Raw genomic sequence first — 12,181 nt, forward strand, 5'->3', positions numbered from 1 at the left:
GTTTTACCCAGCAGTGAGCCATGCAACGAGTGTGAAATCTTGTGTTCATACGTTTTTATTTTGTGTGGGGATGTGGTGGTTCCAGGGCCCCCCTCCCATTCCCGCTCGTGCTGTTTACGTGAGTAGTTGGGGTTAAGTCCGACACTGATCCCTGGGAGGCAGACTCACGGTCACAGTCCCAGTGTTGGTACCCAAACGTAGGAGGCCTGACGCATGATCAGAGTGTGCTGGCCAAGTCATCGACCAGGGTGGTCTGAAGCCCTTCTACCTCAGATCCATTTTGGGGGTTCACGTGGCATTTGCCCCACACGAGACGGTTTTTCATTTCTTATTGTCTTAGTTGCTAAAGACAAATTGACAACATTTACCGTGCACAAGGAACTGTGCTAACCGGTTTACAGCTATTGTCTTACTTGGTTCTGCTAACAACCCTAGGAGGTCGTTTCTGTCCTCGTTCCCATTTTGCATTTTGAGAAAACAGATAAAGGAACAGTTTGCACAAGGCCATGCAGGTGAAGGAATAGAGGCAGAAGCTTGTTCTGATCACCCCAGAGTTTACACTGATCTTTCCCTTCTTTATGCAGCTTGTTGCTGTTTACCTTTGTCCTACAGCCCAGACACATACCCTTTGAAAAGGCTCTGCTGATGACCCTAACAGACTTCCCCATAAACCCCCAAAACATATCTAGAATGGATTAGATTTTTGGTGCTTACCTTTTTCAGTGTGTCGTATTTTGTGGTCTTTATCTTCCATACTAGATTATCAGCTTAGCTGATTTTCTGTGCCTAGCACCTGGCATGCTGCCTGGTATATAATGAGTTCGCAGTAAACGTTTGAATGAATGAGTAGACGAATGCCATAGGGCTGTATCAGATTAGGGCTTAATCTGTTGATATTGCAATTAATGGCTTGTGTAAAGACTCGGAAGACGACCTGTGAAATTTGTTAATGGTGGGAAACAGAGCTACTAATTTCATGTCAGGCAGCTGGGACAATAGGCCAGATGAGATCATGATGAAATTTAACTGAGATTAGTACACAGTTCTATACTTGAGTACCAGAGTTGATCGTATTAGTGTAGACTAGGAAAATACAGGGTTGTTGTTTTTTTTAATGTTTATTTTTGAGAGAGCGCATGAGTGGGACAGGGGCAGAGAAAGCGGGGACAGAGGGTCTGAAGTGGGCTCTGTGTTGACAGACTGTACCGAGCCCGATGGTAGGGCTCAAACTCCTGAACCATGAGATCATGGCCTGAGGTGAAGTTGATGCTCAACTGACTAAGCCACTCAGTCACTATGTTATAGTTTTTATAGTAGCAAATGTAGTAATGATTAGGAATTTTTGTTAACTCTGACTCTGTGTGGCTTAATAGTGTGATTCGAGTGCCGGAAGAACATATGTAGCCCAAAATGGAATGCACACAACAAAGAATGGCCAGTTATGGTCGAAGTGCTCAAAAAATTATGGGAATATAGAACATAAAAAACAACTTGAAGAAGTTCCCAGAGACCAAGTCAGTGACAGTTGAAGCCACAGAAAAAAATAATTGTGAAGGATTATAACCAACAGAATAACCACAGGTCCATATGTAATGGACTAAATACATAAATTGAGAAGGGAAAATTCTTTACAGGAGAATTCCAATTCATCAATGTAAAAAAATAAGGTAGAAAAATCGGTGTTTGAAAGTCAAACATAATGAGAGAAGAAAAATCCTTTAGAGCACTGATGTGCAATATGTCGGTCATATGCTTCTTTCAAATCTTAGGATTCTGTTCTCATTTACTTTTTTTTTTTTACTTTTTTTTTTTAACGTTTATTTACTTCTGAGACAGAGAGAGACAGAGCATGAACAGGGGAGGGTCAGAGAGAGAGAGGGAGACACAGAATCTGAAACAGGCTCCAGGCTCTGAGCAGTCAGCACAGAGCCCTACGCGGAGCTCGAACTCACGGACCGCGAGATCATGACCTGAGCCGAAGTCGGACGCTTAACCGACTGAGCCACCCAGGCGCCCCATCATTTACTTTCATTTGTAAGCATTCTAAGTGATTATTCTTTATACGTTCTAAGTTTATACCCTGACGATTCCTAGTTCTGGACCATTTTACTTTGGAAAACACAGAGGTAAGATAATGTTGGAAAGGCAGCATGATACAGAAGGAAGAACACAGGATTTGCAGTAAAACAATCTGAGTTTGGGTCTTAATCATATGCTCTTGGATAAGTGATAAGTCCATTCTGATTCTTACTTGTAAAATTAGGATTATGTCTGTTTAACTCTCATCGTTTTTTCTTCTTTTAAAATACTCAAGGGGTTGTCTGTTTTGTTTGTGTATTAGGAGAGTTCATAGGATGATTTTCCTGAGTAACTTGTGTAATTTCATTTCAAATGATATTGATTGGGATGTCATTGAGTCTGTAGATAAATTTTAGGAGAATTGGTATCTTCATAATATTCTTCTGTTTCATTAGTATGGAACATCTCTTCATTTACATCTTCCTCACGTCTCTCAGGCTAAGTGTTCATGGCTTTCTGAAAGGGAGTTTTAATGCATCATAGTGAAATTTATTCTTAAGTGTTTTTTCAAACTTTCGTTTCTACTTTGCTGGTGTTTAGAAATAGTTGATTTTTGCATTTGATGTTGTATTCAGTGACTTTGTTTAACTTCATTTATCGTGATGATGGTAGAATTCAGAATATATCTTATATAATGAGCACATATGAACACTGACACACATATTCTAGAAGGTTCACAAATCCCAAACTGGAACAACCCAGCCTTTCGTCACTAGGCAGACAGATTGTGACATTCATACAATTGAGTACTGCATAGCGGTGCAAACATGGCTGAATGTCAAAAACATGATGTTGAGTGAAAGAAGCCAGAGGACATACTGTATAATTCCATTTACTTGAAGTTCAGGGTAGGAATAACCCATCTGTGGTGATAAAGTGAGAATAACTGTTACTGTTGTGGAAAGAGGCATGTGAGCCTTCTGGGGTGCAGATCACTTCCATGGCCTGGAGTGACTGGTGGTGACACAAGTGTGTTCACTTTGAAAATTGAGTACTCGACTTAAGATTTATGCACCTTATGTATGTTTTTCAAAAGAAATTGAGGCAAATTGACATACTGAATTTTTAAATTTAGGCTTTTTTTTTCCGAGCTGTTTTAGGCTTACACCGAAATTAGAAGTACAGAGCTCCCATACATCCCTGCACATCCCTTCCTTTCCTGGTTTTCTGCTAACATCTCGCATTAGTATGGTACATTCATGATACCTGATGAGCCAATATATTGACATATTCATTGTCAAAAGCTTACCTAACTAAGGAATGGTAGAATTGGTGGGAAAGGAACTTAGAGATTGTCAACCAACAGAAATTTTACTGTGTCACAAAAAATTGGTTGGATCAAAACTATAGCAGAATCTTGCATAGAACCTTTTTTTTTAATTTGAGTTTATTGAGAGAGAGAGAAAGCGCACATGAGAACAGGCAGAGCGAGAATCCCAAGCAGGCTTTGCACCATCAGTGCGAAGCCTGATGTGGGGCTCAAACTCACAAACTTGATCTTGAGATCATGACTTGATCTGAAATTGAGTTGGACACTTAATTGACTGAACCATGCAGGTACTTTGAATTGAGCCTGATGAATATGTGTCATCAGCATTCCTATGTATAGATTTCACCTCGGATGCACTTAACATGAAACTGATTTTTTAAGGAAATCATTCAATAGGCATTAAATAAAACCATGGATTTTTTTTCTCCCTTTCTGTTTTTATTTCAAAAAGATACTGTGTAAGAAAAGATACTGTATATTTTATGGTTAAGTTCAAAATCAGTTAAACTGTTTTAGAAAATGGTGCATCCATGTTTAACTGAATTGCAAATCTTAGGCAGCAAAGGCTAGAATAGTTTGTAAAAACAGGCAGAGTTGTATGTGTAAGTTTTCATTAAATCTCTGATTCAGTTTTTTCCCCTTGGAGAAAAGGACTCTACAGTTTAAACTTTCTGCCAAACAGTTCATTGTTTCACGTGAAATGGTACACACCGTTGGGCGTGTAAGTATATTGATGAAATTTTTAAGAGTTCTTACCCAGAGAGTTCCCTTCATTTTACAGATTTTGCTGTTATCAAGATAATATCACTTGGTGAGTGGTTACTAAGTGTCGGGTGCCATTGTAAGGCTGTATGTGGATTAACTCATTTACTCTTCCCACCAACTTTAGGAGATAGGTAAATGTCATTATGATATTATTCAATCTGTAATAAGCTGTTTGGACCTACTGAGGCCAATAGGTACACCTGTCTTTATGTCACAGCTATTAATTGTCCCCTTGTTTTGTTTTCGTGAAACCATCCCCAGAGCACCCATCAAGAAGATCCTCATACCTTCCAAGCAAAGAAACTGTCCCGTAAGAACTCAGGGATGATTCCATTTGTTAAAGGAAAGGAAGTCGGTGTTAGATCTGGCTTTTGAATATAGTTAGGTGCCCAGAAATGTTGCTGATTGACAGGATAGGAGACTGTTGTCAAGAGCGAGAATTTTCTAGTGCTAAATGTGGTCTGGAACCCGTATTTCATTTATTTCTCTCTTTATATTCCCTTTCCGACCCTATTTGTTGTGGATGTAAGGCGCATTTCCTCAGTTGGACAGCAGTACAGGTTTTCCCTCACATCTCTGTCGTCTCCTCTTCTAGTTCCATCCCCGGGACAGCTTCAGCACAGAATCCACAGCGTGGGCCATTTCCCAGTGTCCGTCCGACAGCCTCTGAAAGCCACAGCCTACGTGAGCCCCACCGTTCAAGGCAGCAGCAGCATGCCTGTATCCAACGGCCTGCAGTTATATTCCAGCACGGGGATCCCCGCGCCAAACAAAGCTGCGGCTTCTGGGATAATGGGCCGCAGTGCTCTTCCGAGACCTTCACTGGCAATAAATGGGAGTAACCTGCCTCGAAGCAAAATTGCACAGCCTGTTAGAAGGTAGGAACCTTTGTTCATTTGTCTCCATCACTTCTTTCGCAGTTTGAAATTGGAGACTGCTGGGGAACCGTCCTCACTCTTCCTGTCTCTGACGTGGCCTGATGTGTGGCCTCCTTCCTCTGGAAAGTGAAGGGGTTGGGAGGGGTGGTCCCTTGCGTGGTCAGGTCTTCCCTTCCTCCCTCATCACTTCACTCCTGACGCATTATTGGCTTTTGTTTTAATTTACCAGGTAAGCTCCATCTCCAGAGCTTTTGTGTATTTTCCTTTCTTCAGCTTATTTGTACAGCCTGTCCCCACCCCCGTCCGACCACAGGACTTCACCCACATGAACGCTGTCCACAAGTGCAACTCCACTGACCGTTGTAACTCCTCTTTCTTACCCTCCTTCTCCATTTTCCCCCCAGAGCCTGTATCCACAGCTGAGGGACTGTAGATTCTACCTCTTCATTAGTTTGTGGTCTGTCCCCTCTAGAACATAAATTGCGTGGGGTGGGGGGGGAGAGGAGTGTTCACTACTCTAAATCCTCAATGCCAAGAACTATGTCTAGCACAGGATAGAACTGCAAATACTTCTGAAGCAATAATTTATCAAAATAAGCAAATCTCAGGCACATGCACACCCTTGCCCACACTCATGCTTTCAAAAGCACCTTAGTGATACTAAGCCGGGGTTAGCTTATGTTGGTAAGTGTAGTATGGTCCAGGTAGGATTTTTTTATTCTTTAAAATTCCAGATTAGTTGCAAGGCACATATTAGACAAGCTCATGGTCACGATGTACCCCTTCTTGAACTGGAGATCTTGGAGTCATCAGCAGGGTTCCACGGAGGTGGGTTGAGGATCATTTGGAAGATGAGACTATGGAGGCAGTAACCACAGACAGCTTCCGCAAGAAGTTAGGCTGTTGAGGAGAGGGCCGGACCACAGTGACAGGATGAAAAGGGATGCGCCAGTAAGCAGTTTTCCCTTCTTTGTCGTCAGGACGTGTAAACAGTCTTTATTTTTCAATTAGAAGTGTTAGTTTCTGACTTTTTGATCTGAGCCCCTATCAAAAAAACACGTGAAAGTAAACAAAAGTGAATGCCAGAATCCTGCTACCCAGCTAGGAAGCGTTTCGTTGCAGACTTCATAAATTCTGGCTTATTCTGCCCCGGTAAGTGCAGATCTGTGTTTACCGTCACATTTGATGTGTACAGGCTATTGTGCCACCTCCAAACTAAGCCTCTGTGAAGGTTGTCACTGCCAGACTATAGGAGAGGTTTCCCCAGAGTTAGGCAGAGACTGGGTAGGATTCATTTTAGATTCTTTGCCAGTGTGATAGGCAGATCCTGCTCTGGAAGGTGGAACATTTCTTCTTGGTAATTTGCGATCTGCATTCAAGGAGGCAACTTTATTTTTAGACAGAGTTTATCTTTTTCTCTCTGATTTTAAGCTATTCTTTATCCTCAGTGGACATTGGTCATTTTTCACTTCTGTTGCAACTCCTGCACCCACAGCACACATGGCAGTGTGCCGCGAACGGGGTTTCCAGCCGGGGAGCACGGTGCGAAGGTCGGGTGCGTGAAACCCAGGGCGCGCTTGGGAAGGTGCTAGTGAGTTGTCCCTGGTGGGGTGGAGAACGGATGAGAGCGAGCGCTGGGACTCCTGGCAGCATTAACGGTCTGTTTCCTTGTCTCGTCCCTTCAGTTTCCTTCAGCCTCCAAAGCCTCTGTCTTCACTCAGCACGCTGAGGGATGGAAACTGGAGAGACGGTTGCTACTGACACTGTCTCGCGTACCCTTGAAGAATGGGAAAGACGTGGAAATGAGGGTTGAGTTACCTAGCTGGCTAGGTAACCGTGAACGTCGGGATATTCTTTCCCTTTTGCATTTTAACATATTTACTGCATTGTTTTCCAATGGACCAAGCACCAGAGACTAATTATTGCACTTAATATTTGCCTGAGATAATACTGCAACGTTCTCAAATCCACGGTTGCAGTATTGTGACACTTAGATCTAGGAAGTTTTTGTAGAACTGCTATGTACCTGAATACTTTTTGAGAGAATTGAGATGTATCAATAATGCTTTCTTTGCCATGAGTTTTTTAAAGTAACTTGTTCTATTTACTTACGTGTTCTAAACATCTTCCCGTTACATGTTCTGTATTTTAATACATTGCATATTTACAACTAGGTTCTATAATTTATGCTTTGAAATTTACTTTTTTATAGTTTACAGGAATTTTATTTTTTGTGCCTATTTCTTTTTACACCTATGTGAACCACTATGGAACAACTTAAATTTTGTGCCATAAGAATATTTTTGTGGTAAGGTACTATTTTTTTAGCTCTAGGGATATATCAGCAAAAATCCACCATACAATTTGAAAGACCTCATTTTATGTTGGATGAGCACAACATAAGCTGAAGCATTGCAAGGAGATAGCCAGACAGCAGTTAGATGGTCTTGTCTTTTTCATTGTTAATTTATTGTCCTACGTGGGTTTCAGATTTATAAAGGCATCACAGGCTCATTGCACTTAATACCTGCAATGTTTGCTACTGTACCACAATTGATTTTCAATACTTTATTACAGAGGATGAGAAACTGTAATGTTTTATTAACAATGCTTCTGGAAATGAATGCATTTTAAAGCAAATAAATCTTTTTGATAGACCTTTTACAAAACCCATTTGCACTAATGAATGCTTTCTTATGGTATAGGACTTAATATTTGTTACTGTGTACATTGCTCTTTTGGAATGTTCCGAAATAAAGACTATTTCAGCAATACCAGGTCACGCATGAATGTGCAGCATAAGCAGTATAAATACCATTTCTGTGTTTCACGATAATTGTGAAAGCAGTCATTGTCGCTGTGTATCTCGCACACAGCATTTAGATCTGAAGCAGGTAGGCAGAATACTTACACTTGTGAAAATTATTCCTCTAGAATGCTCCTGATAAGAAATGGGAGGTTTGGGGTCTCAGGCCATCAAAATTCAAGTAGCCTCTTGCCCAGAAATACATATATGGATGAACGCTGTCCACAGAGATTAATATTTTGCAGGGGTTGAATTTGAAATACTGTCTCAGTATCAGCAAAATCTTATACACTATATCTGGTAGACGTTGGAAAACTTTTCACCTCAAGGTACTAGGGAAAGTTTAGGCGAAGGTTTTAATGGTAGGTTTTTTTTTTTTTTTAATTTTTTTTTTCAACGTTTATTTATTTTTGGGACAGAGACAGAGCATGAACGGGGGAGGGGCAGAGAGAGAGGGAGACACAGAATCGGAAACAGGCTCCAGGCTCTGAGCCATCAGCCCAGAGCCCGACACGGGGCTCGAACTCACGGACCGCGAGATCGTGACCCGGCTGAAGTCGGACGCCTAACCGACTGCGCCACCCAGGCGCCCCAATGGTAGGTTTTAAAATAGAAACTTCCATATAATCCCATCTAGAATGGCATTTAACCTGCAAGGTAAATGAAACGTGAGCTAGCGGAGGGGAGATACCAAAGGGGGGGGGGGGGAGTTATGTTTCTTGAGCACTCCTTTGGTGAGGAAAACTGGAGACTTCACAATCGTTTGTCTATCCCAGATCACCTACTGTTCTTACAAGATAAAGATCCGAGCCCCAGATAGCACATTAACCTCATATAAACATCTAGCTCCTAGTGAAGCTGACTTACAAATCCGGGTTTAGCTGATCTCAAAAATCTGTTTTACCGCTGTGCTCTTTCTATGAGCAGATATCGTTAATACATCTTTAAAAAATGGGTTCATATTCTGAGGAAATTAAAGGATTAAATCATTTGTAGGACAAATATATCTATTCAAAAAAAGTCTGTTTAGCCCTTGGGATAAAAAAGATCTCCACGTCTTGGACCTCACATTCTAGCTGGTGGGAGAAACAGTAAACAGTGAGTGAATCACATGATTGGTCCATACTGGTCTGGGAGGGAAAAGAGGTGCTCAAGGTAAGGAGGTGCGGTCAAAGCAGGAGAAAACAGAGATAGGAAGAGATCACGCTATGAAATGTCATCTGGACAAATCTCATTAAGAGGAAGAAGGAAAATTGGTCCTAAAGTTCCTTCACAGCCTTTCCCCTGGACTTCCACAGAACACAGAGCGGTATCCATCATCAATGGATGCCCTAGGGTCGTGGTTCTCAGTGTGGTCCCCACATCAGCTCTTGGGAACTTATGAGAAATGCAGATTCTCAAGCCCCTCCCCGGACCTGCTGGGACAGCCCTCGAGTTGATTTGCCCAACCTCCTCCGAGACAGACTTGCTGGGAAGGAGGGAACCGCCTATGCAAAGGTTTAGGAAGAGCAAGGCCAATGTGGCTGCAAGCAGACAGGACAAGGAGGAAAGCAGTAGACATCAGGGCAAGATCATGAGGGCTTTGTGGCCTGCAATGAGGAGTTTCATTTTACTTTGGAATGGGAGCTGTGCGTAGTTGTGAGCCACAGAGTTCATGATCTGCCTTATGTTTAAATATGCTACCCTGGCATTTGGTGGGAATAGACGAACCTACTTCAGTAATCCAGGCAAGAGAGAAGGAATTGAACCAGGAGGATCACAGTGGAGGTGGTAAAAATGGTCAGCTTTGGAATATGTTCTAAAAGTACAGCCATCGTGATTCTTTATGGATTGGACATACTCTGTTCAGAAATGAAAACAAGCATTTAGGGCCGGCAATCAGAAGGATGGAGTCTCTCTGGTAGAAATGGGGAAGGCCATGGGGAAGTACGCATGAAAGCCAGGGTTCCGGCTGAGATCACCAGAGTGAGTTTAGATAGATAAGAGGACTAAGGACAGACAGCTAGCCACATGTGCTTCTAGCTTATGGGAGTTCCTTGTACTGGGTAAATACATCCTGAGAGCTTAGTTTTCAAACATGGAAGGGAGCTATGGTGTTGGTTTCACACAGAATCTAGCATGACTTCTATTTATAATAGCTATCACAGTCTAACGAGTTACCACAAAACTTAGTGACCTAAGAGAGTATCTCACAGTTTCTGTGGGTCTGGAATCTAGCCACAGCCTAGCTCAGTCTTCTGGCTTAGGGTCTCTACCATGGCTGCGGTGTGTCAGCTAGGGCTGCAGTCATGGGGAGACTCGCCTAGGAAAGAATCAGCTTCCATGCTTGCTGACGGGGTTGTTGGCAGGGTTCATTTGTGTGCCATTGACCAGAAGCTGTCCTCAGTTTCTTCCACGTGGAATTCTCCTTGGGCAGCTTACAACACAGTGCTTGCTTCCTCTGAACAAACAAGTGAGAGGTGCGAGAAAGTGCACCAGAAATATGGAAATTAGCCTTATAACTTGAAGCGATATCCCTTCCCTTTGCCATAGTCTATTCATTGGAAGAAGTCACTAAGTCCAGCCCTCATTCAAGGTGAGGGACTATCACAAGAATGTTAATACCTGGAGACAAGGATCTTACTAGCTGTCTGCAAAATACTGCCATCAACTTTACTAGATGATGCCAATCTCATTTACAAAATGATTGTCACACTGTACCTATTTGCCATCAGTATGAGAATTCCTGTTACTATATACCCTTAGTGTTATAATGTCTTTAACTTTCTAACCTATGGGCATGTAGTAGTGTCTCATGATTTCAATTTGCATTTCCTTTGTTGCCAGTTGAGATCGAATACTTTTTCATTTGTTACGTTGGACATTGGCATATCTTTCATGGATTCCTTTTCAGGTCTCTTGCCCATTTTTCTGTTGGGGTTTTCTGACTGGTTTGTAGTTCTTTATAAAGCCTGGTCTAAGCCTTTTGTCAGTTATATGTGTTACATCTTCACATTGTGTAGCTTACCTATTAATTCTCTTGATGGTGTATTTTTATAGACTTAGTATAGTACCACGTATCATTCCTTTAAGATTAGTCATTTTATAGCTGATTTAAAGAGTATTTTCCTACCCTGGAATCATGATTATATTCTGTATTCCCAAAGCTTTATTTTGCTTTCCACCTATAATTTTTTATTGTCCATGTGGTTGTCTAGTTCTAATAACACTGAAAACTTCATCCTTACCTTAGTTTTTCTTTGTCAAAAAGCAGACGCCTTTGTGTGTATCTATTTCAACTATCTAGTCTTGCACCAGAACCATACTGTTTTAAACGCTGTAGCCTTACAATAAGTTTTGCTGAATAGCAAAGCAATCTTGTGTCTTATTTTCCCTTAAGAATGTCTTGGTTATTCTTGTCCCTTTAAGCTTTGTTCAAAAATATATATAGACATTCAGTCAGTGACATTCCAGAAAAAAAAAAAATCCTGTTGGAATTTTGGAATTGCATGGAACTTAGTTTGGGAGAAATTGATTCTTTATAATATTGAGTCTTACAATCCATGGACATAGTCTGCATCTTTTATTGATCGAGGTATTCCTTAATCTCTCAATTAAAATGTGCAGTTTCCCCATGGAACACTTGTATACTTTTTGTCAGTTGAGTTTCTGGATAGTTGGTATTTTTATGCAATTGTAAGGGATATTTTTTAAAATTTCATTTCTGAGGTTTTGCATGTTTTATTCAACTTTACATTTATATCAGTTATATTATGTTTGGAGGCTTTACTTCACAGTTAAATGTGTGAATGTTTTATTTCTTACTTTCCTGTCCTAACTTCTTTCTTTTTCTTGACTATGATCTTTAATGCTCTATTAAATATAAAGGAGAATATTTTTCTTTTTGCTAATATCAAAAAGAAAGCCTATTTACCATTAACTTTCAAATTTACTAAGAGAATTTTTAATTGTAAAAGTGAATTTGAACAACCTTTATGTCTATTAAAATATCTTAGTCTTAATATGCCAACTTTATGACGGATTTTTTAATATTGAATCAACTTTGAATTATTGACATAAATCCAACTTGGGACATTTTATTCTTCTAAAAGGTGGATTTGATTTACTAACGGTTAGGGGTTTTGCTCAGTATTTTGAATACGATTGATCTGTATTAGGTTTTGGAATTACGATAGTGTTAGACTCATAAAATGAATTGGGAAGTACTTTATGTTCTATCTGGATGAGCTTGTGTAATATTGGCATTATTTCTCTTTTATTTTTTTAAACATTTTTAATTTTTATTTATTTTTGAGGGAGAGGGAGACACAGAATCCGAAGCAGCCTCCAGGTTCTGAGGTGTCAGCACAGAGACTAATGTGGGGCTCGAACTCATGAGTCATG

General features: G+C 40.8%; 1 protein-coding gene across 3 annotated transcripts in view; it reads left to right on the plus strand.

Moving 5' to 3' along the window:
- Nucleotides 1–7,766, plus strand: part of SLAIN1 (SLAIN motif family member 1) — a 61,683-nt gene extending 53,917 nt beyond the window's left edge. For all 3 annotated transcript variants that reach the window (XM_023252403.2, XM_023252405.2, XM_045054711.1), the window contains 2 exons: nt 4,710–4,992; nt 6,678–7,766. In XM_023252403.2, coding sequence (XP_023108171.1) covers nt 4,710–4,992; nt 6,678–6,753 — 359 coding nt within the window. In that variant the 3' untranslated portion in view covers nt 6,754–7,766. The remainder of the gene's footprint in view (nt 1–4,709; nt 4,993–6,677) is intronic.
- The last annotated feature ends 4,415 nt before the right edge of the window (nt 7,767–12,181 follow it).

This window comes from Felis catus, chromosome A1, assembly GCF_018350175.1.
Source record: "Felis catus isolate Fca126 chromosome A1, F.catus_Fca126_mat1.0, whole genome shotgun sequence".
Lineage (NCBI taxonomy): Eukaryota > Metazoa > Chordata > Mammalia > Carnivora > Felidae > Felis > Felis catus.